Source organism: Hetaerina americana, unplaced genomic scaffold (assembly GCF_022747635.1).
Source record: "Hetaerina americana unplaced genomic scaffold, ioHetAmer1.1.p SCAF_8, whole genome shotgun sequence".
Lineage (NCBI taxonomy): Eukaryota > Metazoa > Arthropoda > Insecta > Odonata > Calopterygidae > Hetaerina > Hetaerina americana.
In genome coordinates this window covers 73,159,700-73,177,935 of record NW_027287427.1, presented here as the reverse complement: position 1 = coordinate 73,177,935, position 18,236 = coordinate 73,159,700, and the positions used below count along the sequence as shown (strand labels likewise).

The 18,236-nt window shown below is 37.2% G+C and overlaps 1 protein-coding gene and 1 non-coding gene across 2 annotated transcripts; both read left to right on the top strand.

Annotated features, from left to right (window-relative positions):
- Positions 1-252: 252 nt before the first annotated feature.
- Positions 253-12,714, top strand: LOC139698141 (cytochrome P450 6k1-like; the record flags this gene model as incomplete). The annotated part of the gene is made up of 5 exons (XM_071597065.1): positions 253-280; positions 5,348-6,214; positions 7,763-8,005; positions 11,249-11,524; positions 12,548-12,714. Coding segments are annotated over 5 exons (1,581 nt in total), but the record flags the coding sequence as incomplete, so codon positions are not given.
- A 3,926-nt stretch (positions 12,715-16,640) lies between these two features.
- Positions 16,641-16,781, top strand: LOC139698198 (U4 spliceosomal RNA). The gene has a single exon (XR_011702876.1). It is a non-coding gene; the product is annotated as a U4 spliceosomal RNA (small nuclear RNA).
- The last annotated feature ends 1,455 nt before the right edge of the window (positions 16,782-18,236 follow it).

The window sequence follows — 18,236 nt, the reverse complement described above, 5'->3', positions numbered from 1 at the left end:
AATTAATTTTGTTTTTCTGATTTTCATGGCGTTATGCAATACGCAAGGTTTTGAAAATTGATGAGTATAACCTGTCATGGCGTAGGTTTCCCCGTAGCGCAACATAGCGCGTCAGGAACAGCGTTGTTTCGTGGAGGCATGTCGCATCGAACCATCGTGAGTTCAGCGGTGGTTACAATGACATCTTCGCGTAGGTCTTTTTTGCTCTCAACTTATTTTTCAATTTGGTTGTGTTAATATTCAATCGTTTTGCTAGTCTCTTCGCGCCTCCTTCTGGCCAACATTTCTAATGAATTTTGCTGAATATTTGACCGGGTGGAAACATTCGGCGAAAAGTCGCAAATTGCAAAATGCAGCGGATGATTCTGAAAAATGGGTTTAGGATTCTCGGAATAATAAAATGTAACAAGTAATTCGGGACATCCTATTGAGATGGATCCTTGTACTCTTGAGACTGATAGCACTTTTTATTTGATACTCACTTGTTCGTGTCCAGGAAAATACGGTAAACATGACACGTGCCTGGAGCGAAGGGGAAAGGGATGATATTGCTGTTGTGACTTGTAAATACTGAGAAGTGAAGTTTGTCCAGCTTGCAAATACAAAAATGTAGGCATTTAACTTGACCAAATAAACCATTATCAAAGGGTTAGGTATATCATAAAGAGTATTAAATTATCATTTTTGTCGTTTCGATTACCGCATTGTATTGGCAAATTTCGTATGCTTTTTCAAGAAGTTTGAAATTAGTATCCAGATTACTCGTGGCCAAATTACTTCTGATATCTACCAGTGTTTTGCAGTTAACGAGAGTTTTTATTCAATATCGGTCATAATATCCTCGCAAAGCCCATCATATTTACAGGGTATGGCAACACACCTTCCTTTTTTAAAGGGGTTTTGCTTCATAAAAGAAGGAAGTTGATGCCGCACCCTTTATTTGTAAGTATTCAAGCGGTGTAAAATACTCGTATATGTATTCGTACGCCATTTGGGCATCATTTTCTGTTTAATTGTTCGTTGAATCAATTTTAATATTATAAGAGGTATGTTTCACAAAGATACAACTATTAGAAAAGCTAAAATCTATTTGAATAAATTAACAAGTCCTTATAATACGCACATGCCGTTTCGCTGATTATAACGAATGCTCCAGCAACTGCCGACATAATACGGTGCGCGAATTTGGAAGTTTTATTTTAGATTTAAAAGTCTTTCCTGGCGAGTTGTAAACGGGTACTAAGCTTTAAGAAACGGCCCCTTGTGATTTTAATTTTCCGTTTTTTTCCTGGCAAAAGCCAAGGGCAGAGAACAATGGGCGCAAGAAAGGTCACCTTCGGGCCTCAGTTAGTGTCCAGTGAGAGGATCCTCTCGGAAAGTGAAAGACTATACTGTATCCCTTTGTTCATTCATAGGAAATGAGCTTTCGTGATAAACACCCTATCTCAAGCTTAACTTCATGGAAGTTTAGAATAAGCATTGTTATCGAAAATTCGTATTTTTCCAAATGAATGATGGTGTTCTGTCGTATTTAAGTAGTTCTGCTCAATTTAATTAGGGAAGAGAAAGGGGGAGCGTCATTGTGTTAAACCTTCAGCTGATGAAAGAACGCGAGTCAGCGAGTAAACACGGCGAAATGCATAGTGACATAATCTTTAAGAATACGATGGTTCCCGAGGAGAAATATGATTGCTCAATAGAAAATAATATTAGTCATTTTCTGAGTGTGAGGTTTACTTTAAGACTGTTTGCGTCAAAATGGTATGCAAAAATAAAAAACATTGTCTCAACACCATATTTACATGTCGTTTCATTAAAATTTGTAATGAATTTCAACATTTTAGGACGAAGAAAAAGGGTAGAGTTCATTCGTTAGTGCCCGCTACCTCAAGCCTTACGAGTGAATTACTACTTCTATGAATATAATCATTCAAGTGAATAGTTTGTTTATTTTCGTTTGTTTGTGAAAACAGTTAAAGTAAATGGAAATCGTGTACACTTGAAGGAAATAAAAAATGGAGCTGGAATAGCACTAATTTCAACAAAGTTCAGCTACTCACGTAATTGTATTTTTATGACCAAATGTTCCGCTCTCAGTTACACGAATATTAATTTCCATTGGTCTTTTTGTAAAAAATTACTACCAAATTACCTAATTGGGATTCACTGACATGACAATTAATAAATTTAAAGATCCTGTGGGTTATATTGTGGAATTTACTAATTATCTTCAAATTAAAAGAAACTCATCTTTTTACTACCCGACCAAGGTTTCGACACTAACTTCGAAGTACTTTCGATACCTTGATATTCATGGTAAATGTATAAACCTAGGTCGGAGAATAACATAATTACATAAAACAAGTTTTTAAGTATACGAAATAGTATTTTATTTTTATTTGGTAAATCATCAACAATAGTCCGAATATTGGCTGAATTTAGCCTATGTTGATTCCTCCCTATCTCATACAATTCTCTTTTGCCTTCGCACATCTTCTGCCATACATCCCTATTTATTTTACCTGTATATTTGCCCTATGACTTTCCTCGTGGGGTCTTTTCTACCTTTTTTCTTGCCATTATATTATTTATAAAATCATTCTTTCTCGCGGTGTGCCCATTCGATCTGGTTCTTCTTTTCTCTAAAGTTGCTCCTAATCTCTTAAATTCTTCTATATGCTACTGTATTTAGGAAATAACTGCGACTGAATCTTGGAATTTCGCTCGAAAATATAGTTGTCAGTGCTCGTTTCAGAGAGTTACTTCACCTTAAAAGCTATGAATTTACTCGGAGGGATAAGGTAAAAATACATCAAGTGCAGCAAATAAAATCTTCACACGAGTCGGCATAAAACGAAGGTTCGTGGTATTGTAATTATTTGGGGTTTTCCCATTAACCGGACGACCTGTTAACTTCTTCCTTTTAAGAACTATGTTTCCAGTTTCTTGTTTTTGTTGACGCAACAGATGCGTTTTCTCTCCGGCACTTATCTGAAAAATTCAAGAAAAAAGCATTGTGTTCTTCTGAAATTTTATTCATAATTGAGTGACTAGGTCGCTGCATTTCTAAACATGGAGTTTTATGAATTCATGATAAGGTTTCATACAATGTAGGCTAATCCACGAGTAAGTTCCCATCTTTAGATAGCTATAAATTGAGACTATCTTATCAATCATCCTTCCCACGACTTTTACATTTTGAACTTTAACGCGCTTTGATATTAACATTCAATTCTCATACGTTTCGTATTTAATATGATCGCGTCACATACCCCTAAGGTAACGAACAACCAGCTTCGAAACTCACGAGTCTGTATTATTTCGCAATAACTCCTAAAACCCGAGCATTACAACTGATTTGTCAACATACGAAAGAACAGTGCTTAGCCGGAAAACCAAACGGGAACCTTTGCAGTAATTGATTTTCTAGAATACACTAAATATATGTTTTACGAGTCTAGTAACGAGGATTGAGTTTCTATAATGAGTGTTACAATTAACAACGCTCCATAAAGAGTTGGGAAAGAACACCTGTTGAACGAAGTTGGCTTACGTTTTAAGCTAAGTTCGCTACTTTCAATTCGATTCTTTGGTTACAATAAGATGCATGTACATGTACTATCGTAATAAACAGATTATTCTCGTGTGATCGAAACGTATAATTAAAATTGCTAAAATGAGCCCACACTCAGAGTAGAAGATATTTTTGTGATACACGAAGTCCCAACAGAAGAACGTTTCCTGAGTCTGATTTTCATTTTGGCCTGGCTATATATAACGTGTTATGTGAGACTTTACATGCGAATTATGGACCCTGTAAAGACGTGTTTGTTCACATTTGACGCGGAATTTGCAAATAAGGTTCGAACAATTGGGATGTGAATTTTGCGTTTTCCTTAGTAGTACACCGTTCATCATCCATCTTCGTCCATTTTCTTTCTTGCTTGCAGAAACAACTAAATGTTCAAATCGCAAGACAAGTTAATTCCGACTTGGCTAAAATTAGTGGGAATTTTAGTGATAGTAATAACTTTTACTCAAGAACTGCGTTATTAATAATAAATTTAATCACTCACTTCACATCACATCAAACACTTCCCATGATGGCATACGGTGATTTTCACAAAAATATTCCTTCATATTTTTCAAAATTCAAACACCCTCCATAAAATTGCCCCAAAAATAGCACTGAAGATTGATGAAGTTTTCTCAGGTCTTCCACCAGGTCAGGGGTTCCATATTGGCCGACGTTCTGATGCTTGATTCAAGTATCGTCCTTAAGGTAGATGCATCTACCCTGAGGAATATGCACGAGCCGAACATCGAAACGTCGGCCAATATGGAACCCCTGACCCGGTGGAAGCCCCGAGAAAACTTCATTAATCAAATACGCCGGTAAAGCACCAGACCTTACAACACTGAAGTAGCTAGAATTGTAAATTATTTCCGATGATCTGTAATACCGTAGTTAACGGCTGGTTTCTTGCATTAAAAATGTAAACAAGCACAGTAACATAATGGGCGGAACTTAATGCGTGGTCTAATGTTTGAATGTCTTGTAAAAACTGCAACAACTTGTAAAAAAAATGTCCTTTAAATGCATATGCCGCATAATTATTTCCTTTATTTCAGTATTTTGTTGTCATCACCGCTATATTTTTCAAGTTCACGCGATGAGTCTCTTTTTTGGAATTTTTTCTTAGTTACATTTAGAAGCATGGAGCTTCTGCCACTTACCCCAGGGCCGTAACTCGTGGCGTATATCGACTAATTTATTATCGAGTCTTGGAAAACGAACCTCATACTGCGTCTGTGAGAACTACCTCTTGCTATAATGTTGTCTACCAGTTTAATGGGAGACTAAAATAATTCTCTCTAACCAGCGTTAAGCTTGAATAATTTGTTTATCTAAGAGTCAGAGTCATGCGTGCAATCTTCATGCTTCCAGTGGTTCACAAACCAGTTATTTCAATGATATACGTATTGTCGCTCTCACTTCGTTCGTAACGATTCTTCACCAAAAGATTTTCTCTATATCAAGTTGAATAAGTGTGGCCTCTCCAACTTTATAATGTCAGGTTCAGAAAATCAGCCTTCTATTGATATCAGTATCAACTCATAGTTCCCGTGAATAATTCAATTGACATTGATCTTCTTTCAGGAGTCTTCCCTACGGCGCGACTGTTCAAAGGAGGACGTTTGGTGTGAGTGCCCGACGTGGGAAGCTCGACACTCGGGACCCTCGACTCCTCCCAGCCCTCGGTTGCAATGCTGGGCGATCTTTCGTGGTTGTCCTTGGGACAATGGGTAGTGACCGCGATCATACTGCAAATCGTATCCCTGCTTCTCTGGTATTTCTCCCCGTGGCAGCTAGGCTACTGGAACCGCAGGGGAATTCCTCACGTGACCGCTTGGCCCATCTTCGGGAGCGTTTCTGAGGCCGCTTTCGTCCGCAAACCCATCGGCCAAGTGTACTCTGATATCTACAAGAAGGGAGAGGGGAAGAGATACATCGGGTTCTACAAGTTCAGCCAGCCCGCCGTCATCCTCCGCGATCCGGAGCTGATCAAGAAAGTCATCGTCATGGATTTCGACCACTTCCCGTCCAACGAGGTGCATGGAGACGTGAACCTGGATCCAATGTTTGGCCGGCATCTCTTCGCCCTCAGTGGCGTGAGATGGAGCAGACTACGGCGGTTCTTGGCCCTTGGCTTCACCGCCGGCAAGCTCCAGGAGGTTAGCCAGCTGTTCCCGGAAGTGTGCAATATCCTCAAGGCCCACGTGCTCCTGAGGATGACCGAAGCAGGTGGGCCCTGGAAGGTGGAGCTGAGGGAACTCTTTGGCAACTTCACCACGTCGGCCATGTCCTCGTGCGCCTTGGGGACCCCCTGCGACGCCATGAACCACCCAGACGTTGAGCTGAGGAGGATGGTGAGACTTCTGCTGGAGCCATCCCTTAAGAAGGTGCTCTCTCAACTGATCTTCCTGCAGATCCCTTGGCTGGCCAAGCTCCTGGGGATACCGTTTGTGCCCCGCGAGGTCACGGAGTACTTCAGAAAGACCGTTAAGGCGGAGGTGAATAGGAGGGGGAGGACGGGCATCCAGCGTAACGATTTCATGCAGATGTTCATAAAGCTCTGGCATGAAGGAAATCTGCGTTCGGATTTCACTAATGAGGGAGGGTTAAATGGAGATCAAGTAGTCCCGCAAAAAGGTAAGAAGATGTGGCGACTGAGACCACCTCTATTTTTCCTTAATCTCTTTCCTGGAATCTTCCTTTTTAAGAGTTCCACATGTCTTTTCTTCTTTAATTCAGGTTTATTTTATTTTAGCAATAACATATATGTAGCAATCCATGATCACATTATTAAATACACTTTCGATATTGTAATAGCTGATCAAGCAATAGTTAGTCAGAGAGGCAAGAGATTATAGAGAACAGTTATGAGAGAGAGAGAGAGAGAGCGCTTCACATGAGTAGTGCATGAGGTATGAGTTGAAGATATCATACCTCTCAACCATGATAAAATGAAAGGAATGAGCTTCCCAAAGAGTAGGGCAGTCAAACATTAAAGTAGGGAGAAATAAACTTGGGCAGTATTTTAGAGGTATATGGTTGTGAGGACATGAGGAGAAGAATCACATAAGGAAAGAGCCATTTAGAAGATGAAGAGAATTACACATCATTGAGTAAAAATATGGAGAAAAGACTATTCAATATTTTAATGTAGAGTTTACTGCTTTAATATGACTGTTAGACCTGGTCGTTGAAACAAGAGGATAAACCAAGGTTAAAGGCTTTTAAATTATAAGAGTGGTAGAGAATGGAGAAAATAAGTAAGACAAAGAGGAATTACAATACTGAAATTTTCAATGGGTCGGGCGAAGAGAGGGGTTGATGGGAATAATAAGAAATAGACCGAAAAAATTGGGTGGAGGATATGCTGAAAGGTAGTGGGATATTGGATTCTTTGAGGGAGAATAGTGGGTAAGTGGGGTGTGAGAGGAAAAGAGTAAATTTGTTAGACAGCATGGAGGCAGAAACAGTGAATGGATGAATTGCAACAACAAACAGGAATAATCCCCTGGTCAGCCAAAGGGGTAGTTAAATATCAAAAGATAAGTAAAACTAAAGTAAAAGATTGAATCCAAGGACAAAAATTTATTAGGGAAACTCTAATGAGTCCTAGGAAATTGTAGTGTCAACTTGAATGCTTCCATCATGATAGGTACATTAGCATGTGCCAGTATTTCCAGGTATCTGATTTTTCCCAGCCTTTTTGAGAGGGTTTGTGGTGCCCAGACCAAATGTTTATCACTGTGCAGAAATTACCATGATGGAAACAATATATGTGTGCATTTATGTAAATGAATGTGTGTGAGTTACTTTTTTCCTAAACTGTAATTTTAATTTTCCACATGACTGATTTAGGGCTGTCAGCGTACCCATTATTATAAGATAAGCATGCATATGCAACATATCAATAGAAGAGCGAATAGATAAGTTTTCAATTAAGTTACTTTGCTGGGATTTGCATTTACAGCCACTAACTGGTGTAGTCAACTTTAAAGGTTTTGTTCTCAGTCTCTCTCAGCAAAAAAAGGTTAAAGTATTTAGATTGTTGCATGGAGTTCATGCATTTCCCCTCTTTTCAAACCAAGCGGTATCATTAATTATCGAATTTGTTATTTTAATGTAATTGGGAAATTATGCTATCAGTATCATATTATTATTTTTTACTAATTCATCAAATAATTCTAGTATTTGATGTAGCTTTCCAGGGGAATGAAATGGATGACATAACAGCTGCTGCACTGTCTTTTGTAAGCGATGGGACAGTGACCACAGCAAGTCTACTCAGCTTCACATTTTTTGAACTTGCCCATTCCCCAGATGTTCAGGAAAATGTGAGAAAGGAAGTTGAAGAAGTCCTAAAACGTTATAAGGGGGTTCCAACCTATGAAGCATTGCAAGAGATGACCTACTTGGAAATGGTGTTGTATGGTGAGTGCTTTAACAGTGCATATATTTACAAAATTAAACAAATATATTTGTCTTCCAACAGTTTGAACCCAGAACATTTTAGCAGATTTTCTGTGGAAGATTTGTCAGCATATATTTTCTCTATGGATTAAATGAAATTTAACAAAAGTGGTTGAATAGTATTGTTTTGAATAGCCACAAATCAAAATTAGAAATGGGACTTATAATCACATTTAAAATTATGTCCTGAAAAGAATGTAGTATGATTAAAAAATAAGCTTAACAAATACATATGCAATTGAAGTAGTGATAATGTATGCCAACACCTGAAGAGGAAGGAGTTCCAACAAAGAGATAAGGGATATTGGCATGAACATGAGTAAAATGATATCTCACATACAGCTAGGTCAAATTCAAGCTAAACTGTTGAAGTACATAAAAGATCCTTTTGTTTCTTTAACCTCCGAGGTACATCCACTATTGGGCTAACATATTCTTTTAATTATAAGAATATCACACTGCATATTTCATTTCTCTAAAAATCATTTGCCCTGGTTTCTCAAGAATTTTCAAATGAGTTCAATTGGTTGGAATTTATTACCAGGTTAGTATTTTTTTGTAATTAAATCAAGTTTAATTTATCTCTCATATGATACTGAAACCTGTGCTTGGAATCCAGTCAGCTGTTTACTATTCCTTTTAAATATAACCTGAATTTGTTTTAGTTTAATTTAATTGATTATAAGTACACCAATATTTCCTCAGTGGTATTTCTACCGCCTTCCCCAATTTGGTGAATAGCACAAATGGCATGTTGGATTCCCAATTATAGGTGGAGAATGAAGGGAACCTTTTCAGAACTTGAAGAAGACTTATTAGAAAAAATGCATTCACTTTTAAAGAAATTCATATTCCTCAAATTGACTACCATATACCTAGAACTTCCAAAAACACCTTTTAATTCACTCTTTCTTCCTGCTTCTGTCACTTTAAGTCAAAATTAGTTGAATTTAACCTTTGAATATGATATTTCAATATTCATGGCAAGATCATTCTCTGGTACCATCTCTAATTAAAGTAATTTTTTTGTCAATCAAAAGAGTGATTGATCCAGTGACAGAGATTGACAATAGACTATCAAGTAATGATCCCAACCAATTCTTGAAAATAATATTCTGTGCGTAGAGTGAATTTCTTTTCATCTGCATCAACATTTCACTCTGTGAACATTTGAGAATGTGTAATAGTGCCAGTTCAGGTAATTTGCCCAATGTGTGAGTGGTTAGTAACTTTTATCATGTAGAAGAAGCATTAGGTTGCATTTTATTTTTAAGTAGCTTTAGTTGCTCTGTAATTTTTTTCCTGGTCCTGTTTACATCTACTATTTGGGACTAGAATATCATGATTTACCTCAATGGGACTCTACCATTGTTGAACTCAAATTATGTTTATTTATTTAGAGCTTTAATTCTTTCGTGTCATTTTCATGCTGCCAGTGGCTCCCAGCCTAGACTTTCCAATGTTAATTACATACTTTCTGTTTAATTGTGGCTAATTTTTATCCAGGTCCAGGATTAATTCCCAAAGGAAGTGATAGTTCTGTTTAATTGTGGCTAATTTTTATCCAGGTCCAGGATTAATTCCCATAGGAAGTGATAGTTAATGAATTTCACTTGACCTAAGCTGAAAGTAGTTAAAACAGTAATCGGAAGCTGATGATGCAGGTGTATCAATGCTCACACTGGCAGCTAGTCTGTAATTTATGTCACTCTGATTGTCACTGATTCAGATTAGTCACTAATTGAGATCCTCTTACCAGATGTCACCACTTCCATTACTTATCTACTGAAGTTAATTTGTACTGTATATCATCATTGTCACCATGTAAAGTTTTTTTGATTTATACTCTATTATTTTGAATTCTTAGTATCAAAATCAATTTAAAGCAGTTTTTAATCATTCCTCAGTCAACTTGTGATCATTTGTAGAGTCCCTGGATATAGCAGTTTTGTCTTTCTCCTATAAACATTTGTTATCAGATGTAACAAGTCTCTAGAGTCAGGAAAGTATCGAAAATATTTCAAACTATAACTCTTTATCCCTTTGAGCTGAAAATTGTAGATTACTTCCTTCACCAATCCCATAAAGCCTGGTCATTATGTGGAGTGCAAAATGTCAATGCAATCAGTTAAGGAGGCCTTCAACTTCATGGAAACTAACACACTTAAAGTCCTAGAATTCCACAAAAGGTGCTGAAGTTAAAAGTTGGGAGGAATGTCTCAACATCAGCCTTCCTCTGCTTGATTCTTAGTTTGAATTTAGGGGTTAAAATTTGATATTTATTTTTAAAATGCACCCAATTGAAAAATGTGAATTACCCTTTTAGCAGCTACCTTCTTTCCAGCTGAAGATATTGTAATATTTCATTAAAACCAGTATGAATAAAGATCACTTTTCCCACATGTTTGCAGGAAGATTGTAAAATCCCAATCTTTCTTAAGTTACTTTTGCCCACAGTGGTCATTTTTTTGAGTCAAATTTTTCAATATGAAATCAAAAATTCCTCGAGATATGTAAATACCACACATTAAATTTTTAATATAGGCACTTTTTTGCAAATTTGAGCTCAACCTTTCAACTGCATCAGCCTGATAATTTTTTTGTCATTCTTTGCAGAAGAAAAGTGATAAACTACATCCCCCTTTTCCATTGATAAAGTCAAAGCAGGTAGATGAAACTCATAAGCTCCTCAGTTTATTTTTTACATCCCAAGGAAGGACCACAGTAGTGTGTCCTTTGATGACCCTCTATTGGAGCTTTTAAATCTAGAAATAATTTAAAAAAGTTTTGATGACAGAATAAAACTCATCATATTTATTTCCCATGAGTAATCTGATCAATTTGACACCATCATGTGTAAATCTATTGATTTTCACCCACATAAGGTGTACTTACTGAAAGTTGGATCAAGAAGTGATATCTCATAGTGGTGGAATATAAGTCCTCACGAGTAACCAGTTTTGGAAAGGAGGAAGTTAGGCCTGGCAAGAAGGTTAGGAAGTTAATCATGGCAAGAAGGAGTTTGGGCCATTGAGTTCATTGGATGGGTGTACAAATATTAAAAAGGTGTATAAAATGCATTCAAAGTGTTTGTCATGTGCAAACAAAATAATCAGCATGTGTCTGCAGTTCTTATCATCGAAAGGAAGCATGAATTATTATATGAATCTAAAGGTCAAACATTTATTTTTTTTCATGATTCAGAGGTTTTACGGCTTTATCCACCAGTGCCCTACATGACACGATCTTGTGCCAAAAAATACAAACTACCTAACCCAAATGAGAGCAGCAAAATAGAAGGTGGTTTTGTACTGGATAAAGGTATGCCAGTCATAGTTCCAACACGGGCCATACAAATGGATGATGCCTATTTTCCTAATGGAGAGGAATTCAATCCGAATCGGTTTTCTAAGGCAGCAATCAGTGAAAGAAAACACTACACCTATTACCCTTATGGCGGAGGTCCAAGAGTATGCATAGGTAAGTAAGCTAAGAAATTAATTGGATACACATCTATGCAGTAGGGGATTTTGTGAAAATTAAACACATTCTGAAATAATAAAAATTATAATTTTCCCCAGCAGTTTATTTTGTATAACATATTTCAATATCAATGCATCATCAATGGGTACATAATACATGCATGCATAATAATGTGCATTTATTTGCATTTATTTGCATTTATTTGCATGCTAATACATGCACATAATCATACAAAGACTAAATCTTTCTGGAATTGACTTAGCACACCTAACCTAACCTTTTGTACACACACTAATATGTCCTGCGATGTGATTTATTAACACTGTCTTGATAAATTCATATCATCATTGAATGCATGTTAAAATGAAACTGCCATTGTTTATCCTTATTTAAACACCTCAGCATTAAACACACGGGTCAATGGTCAACAGCTATCACACTCTTATTAGTCAAAATGATGACTATTTTCATTAAAGATTTTTTTAAATATGTGAGCCTGGTCAAATTCATGCTTTATTATGCCAATATAAGGTATGCAAGGTGTCTTGTTCATTTTTCGTGGCCAATTTTCATTGCAATTTAATGTTGTACATTGTAATGAGCAAATACAATTAAAAAGTGCTTAAGCTGATATTAGAAGGATACCATGATCACTTAGATGCACTTGAGGAACTAGGAAAAATTTGTAGATTTCGCTCAGACTTTATTATGGTACAACCAGCATCATCACATACATGGCATTTTCTGGTAAATCACATATGTGATGAAAATACTCATACATCAATGAGGTTTGGTGAAAGCCACAAAGTTTTTCTATTTCCTCAACGTTTGATTGAGCCTTATACCTTGAATTGAGGGATGATCATGTAGAATTGGAGGATTCAGCTTCCAATCATTTTTGAGCTTTGCGATTTTTCCCCTTGAATCTTCTCACAATTATACATTCCCAAAGTTCCTTGCTCCTTGAATGCATACTCACCAGGGCACATTCCCGATTCATTGCTCCACTTCTCTTTCCAGGAATCAAGTTTGGCTTGTTGCTAGCAAAGGCAGCCATAGCGAGTCTAATCCCAATCACAAAGCTCCTTCCTCATGAAGACACAGCACGACCCATCACTATGGACCCACATTATTTCATCACTGTGTCCAAGGGAGGTCTATGGATCAAAATGCAGGATAAAATGTGAAGGGAACATGATGTGCTATTATAATGGGAAATAATTGAGCATGCACATTAAAAATAGTTCCATACATTGGAAGGGAAGGAATTTTCATGAACAACTCTTCATAATTATGCACCTATTGCATTCAATTCTGGTTTTGTCTTGGTCCGTCTATTTTTTCCAGAACTTCCTCAAAGAAACTATCTCTAATTAGGTTAACAGAAATTGTGATCCAGGGCCACCGTGCTAAGATTTCAATAATTGAGCTGTAAATTTTGCAATTCCTCAAGAAATCTCAAAAAAAATATCAATTGATGGATAATGGAAATACTCCATGGTTAATTGGTTTTTTCATGACAGATATTCTCTTGTGGTATTAATCTTATCCTTTACCTTCAGCCATATGTGTGATGTGGAGGTGTAACTTACCCAGCAAGTAGAAGCACTGCAGGTTCCTGTGTTGGATAAAACTCACTTTAATTATCTACTTCAAAATGTATTTCAGTGCCTTAATGCTATAATTCTAAGTTATATGTAGTCCTAATTGTGTTCCTAAATGCTGCATTATGTGTTCAAAATTGGGACATAAAATCAGGATTTACATGAAAATTAAAACCATGTGTGCATGGTATTGTTCTGAAATGGATTATCATGTATGGAATTTATGTTGGGTTGTTACCTTGGCAATTTCTGAGCCTTGGAAGCCCAGATAAAACTCTATTGTAAATCCAATATCATAGAAGTTAGTTGGTTTTAAATAAATGATTGTCATGTGCCATGTTTCTGTCTTTTATAAAATGGCTCTTACATATCCTAAGTTTTCAAAGAAATTGAATGTATTTTATCAAAGCCCTCGTAGACTGGCATCAGGGTATCACTTCAAAGAATCTGAGTCCATTTGTGTCTACAACATGCATTATAAATCACAAAGTGAACAATTTAAAAGTCACATTACTGGCTCAATTCATGAAAATGACCACGGGAGTAGTTTGAAGACACAGATTTTGAATTGAAGTACAGAAGCAATATGTATTAATTTTACTATGCCTTCATAAGAAAGAGAATAATATTTTCATTTTAAATCACAGTATAATAACTCCGACTGCAACATCTACTAGAAGAATCCTATAGCCTTTAGTCTGTGAGAGAGAAACTTTCATTTTATTGTTCATTATTATTTCCACAAAGACTGGGCAAGGTATTCTTTAAACATGGACTAGTTTTATATGGGTTTCTTTGCCTCATTGAATGGGTTATAAGTCTCAGGCCATTAAAACTCTTACATTGGGCGCATGATAGCAGCTTTTTGTGAGAACAACATACATTTCTGCACCATTAATGTATTAATAATCCTTCTGGTGGTATAACCCCCCACTTTTGTCAAGCAAAGCTTTTCCCCAAGGTGGTTTTACACAATGTGTACTTCAGTTATTGAAATCAGGATGCCCAGTAGCAGATACAGCCCTTTGAGACGAACCAACAATCCTTTCGATTTTGGTGCATGTGCAAAGGCTGTGTGTCTTTTGTTTTCTTAGGTGCCAGTGTTGATTGGAAAAGCAACAATCAGTAGTCTCATGAAACGTTCCCACTCATCTGTGGGTGGTATTTGAATGAAATAATATAAAATAAGCGTCGTACTTATTTCTATTATCACGATTAATCGGGTTCAATACGATTGTGATTGATACGATTTTAAGCATCCTAAAATCAGTAATGAAATAGGCAATCGGCCTTTACCGAATTTTAAGTTACTTGAGCTCTACTTCATCTAATGATCTTAATAATCTAGTAGCTGGTGTACAGCTCAGAATAAAACTGGGACCCGTTCGCAGCCTGATGAGAGTTCAATGGATCGTGACTCACCTCAAGAACTTTATGGTGCTGATGTTCAATGTTTAGAACAAAGTCCGGCGAAGCCACGCTTCGAAGAGTGTGAGACAGTATAATACAAAGATGACTTTGCTGCTTTCGGCCATTAAGCTCCTGAGTCGCCACTGCCGGGTGCAAAGTCGACTCCTTTATTTCGTGTAAAAGCCCCGAGTCATCTTGACCGGTAGATCGGAGCTTGTTTTCCGGAGCGCCTCGAAGACGGTTGCACAACTCCGTGGCTTAAGGTCAAAAGTCCGTGAACGAAGAACAACAGCAGTTATTACTAACGATCAAATCGGGCGATGCGCATCGGATATGCATGTCCACTCTTTTCCGTCCGTAGCCAAGGAAAGGTTCAAGACTGCTCTAAGATCGAGCTGGAGCATCCCTTCGTTGCCGATCGACTTTTCACGCCTTCTCGACATTTCTTCCTCGCCTGGATCTCGACTAATATTGGGTGAAGGTAAGTGAAGGAATGGATCAACGGAAAATAAGCCGTGCTCATATGGTAAAACGTCCAAGGAGACTATTTACGTCTGTGTAATCAATCCCTTTCAACTTACGTGCGTGTGTTGGCAGGAGATGCTTGCTTACCGGTCATGGGTGAAATAGGAAATTAATGGTATTCCGCCTTATTTTATTTTCTTAAGTTTCGAACTATCGTTCGATTTGGATAAAGGATTCCTTAAATCAGTATGCGGCGTGGTAGCCCAGTGTGTAGAGTGCTGAGCTACTGATCGGAGGGTCCGGGATCGATTCCAAGTAATGCCTCTGCAAACCCTCATTTCCACCCAAGCTGGATGATTTTTCGGTACCAGGTCTTCTTCGGAAACAACAGGTGACAAAGGGAAAGTACCTACCCCCCCTTATTATCTTGATGTGTGCGAATTTCACACGTCGTATAAGGCTTAGTATAAGGTGATGTCTAAACTCATCTATGACACCAAACTTCGGGTTAATTACTGTGGTATATCAAAGGTTTTCCCTTTACTTTTCTAATTGTAATTTCCACCACCAATGCAATATGGTGCTAAAATTATTCTATCTGTGTCAGTGTTGCACTCGGAATTATTTGCACCTATCTAAACGCTTAAGTAGTGCATGTGTTCTTTGTGATTTCAGTAACTACATCTTAGGCTATCGCAAAAACATACTCCTATTGACGCTTTCTGCTCGTCCTAAGGATTTTTAATCAAAACAAGAGTCCTTGCTTTCAGTATCCTGTTGAACTCCATAACTAGGCTCCTCACTAACTATGTGTTCTGGCTTGCGTGTTGTTGGATGGCTTTCGTGCTGCATCCTGGGGTGCAGTTGTTTGTTGATTTATGGCATATGTTTTTGCATGAGTATTGGATGAAGGGATTTTCGCATGAGTGTGTGCGCTGCTGTGGGTGTAATTTTCCATGTTGTTGTTTTGCATGTGGTATTGTTCCTTTTTACGGTTGGTGACCTAACACCCCCGCCATACGCCCTTGCGGTGGCTTGCGGGGTATTATGTAGATGTAGATGATCATGAAATATGATATGGCGGTATTTATTGGCGAAAAATATTGCGAATCACTTCCTTATATGTTAAATGATGGAGATTAGCGACACGTTAGATTTTTGCTCGCTAGCGAACGTGAGTGAGTATGCTAAGCGTAGTAATTCTGATCATCACTTAATAACCACTTTAATGGTCGGTTAGGCACGGAATACTAAATTGATTTATTTGTATTTTAAATGAAAGCGAAACTAAACCTTCGTTTCCACCAGATTTTGCAAAACCGGGCTTTAGACAAAGCAGTTCCCTTGTTATGCGGACCGGGGAAGATGATGAAGGTCTTCTAAATGTCAAAGAGCAAAGATTTATCTCACTAGAATAAAAATCGAAATTAACTATTTTAAAGTATGAAATGTATTCCGCCGAAAAAAATAAAAGAAACTAAAACGATTTTGACCCTGGAAGGTGGAAGTAGGGCAAGAGCAGGCTAATGCCGACGCCGGGTTTCTCTCCTCCCTTCACCCTTTCCTGTCCATCCCCTATGGCGCAAATGACCTTAGCTGTCGGTCGCCTCCCCTAAAAACTACTATTATTTATTATCTCTGCGAAGTGGTAATATCGTAACTAATTAGGTTCTACTGAGGTGCGATTATTGCTAATTGAAAACTTATACCAATACCCCGCCGATTCGACGTGAGAAACCGTCGGATTGTGCAATTTTTGAGCGCTTCTACGGAAGCCATTTATATATAACAAGCTTAGGTGTTCTAAATAGGGAGGTACTAAAGAAGAATTAAGGATTCATTCTTACGATAAGAACGACTGTTTGCACGTCCTGTAATATATAAAGAATATATTATCTTCCGTGCAATTTGGACTGCTCCTGATATTTGATGACTTTCTATAACATGGCTTGATATATCGTTCAAATTAATATCAATATAATATCCCGCGAGGGTGAGTGGCAGAGATTTTAGGGAACCTAGTCATTCATGACCAACTATTACCCACTCCTGGTGCTTGCACCTCCTGCCACACACCTGTTCGGTGGATTGCGGAGTATTTATGAAGATGTATTTTTACCCTCCCCAAACATGAATGGCACTTGCTTGCTTTCCTTTTTGTCCTCTCCATCGTTTCTATCGTTTCCACTCCTTTGTGCATTTCAAAAGTCCCCAATCTATGCCTATCATTTTATCCAATGTACATGTGTGTGTGTGTATATATATATATATATATATATATATATATATATATATATATATATATTTGTATATATATATATGTATATACAACACTTTTGTTAAATTCTCATGGACGTGAATAATAATGTATATGAAGTTGGCACTGGTGGACAAAGACAAAAACACAGAAACACAAAAAAACCGTCCACTAGTGCTAACTTCACATACATACACATTATATATATATATATATATATATATATATATATATATATATAATGACCTAGTATTTGTGTCTATGGCTGGTGCCACACAACCACCCGCCATGCGTCCTTGCAGCGACCTGTGGGGGTATTGAGTAGGTGAAATTGAAAATGTAGAGTCACGAGGTTTCAGAATAAGAGCACCCTGAAAATAAGATGTTCAAGATGTTCTTTGGGTATTTTCTAGTTTTCATCGTCAATCACGACGCTTAAATCCATATATTGGTCCTCAGAAAAAAATAAAAAATATGCAGCTATGCATTGGCAAAAGCGATGTTCAAAGCCGTGAAAGATTTAACCCAAAATTAATTTTGGTCTTACTTGCGTCAGGTTTTTGCTTGCTTTGCTTACTTACTTGCTTACTTTACTTACTTGCCTTTAATTATATCAAATTATTTTAGTTTTTCAAATTTTATATTTATTTAATGTTTTTATTATTGAAACTGGAGAATTTTAAGTGAATAAGTGAGTATTTATTTCGGAAACTTGATCAATTTATTTTATTATTTTATTCTAGACAATCTGACTACGATTCACATAGTAATAGTTGATTGAAGTATTTCCGAGTTAGCCGTTTTTTTATAATTGTTAACTACACCTGTTTAAGACTAAATACCTCACTTTTGTCTTAGATACTCGTATTTATGAATTTTATCAAGGAATTATTGATAAATACTTTGGAATTTTAGAAAACTATTTTATATCAGTGACAAATGCATAACGCCTTGTTTTCCCCCATATTTTCAA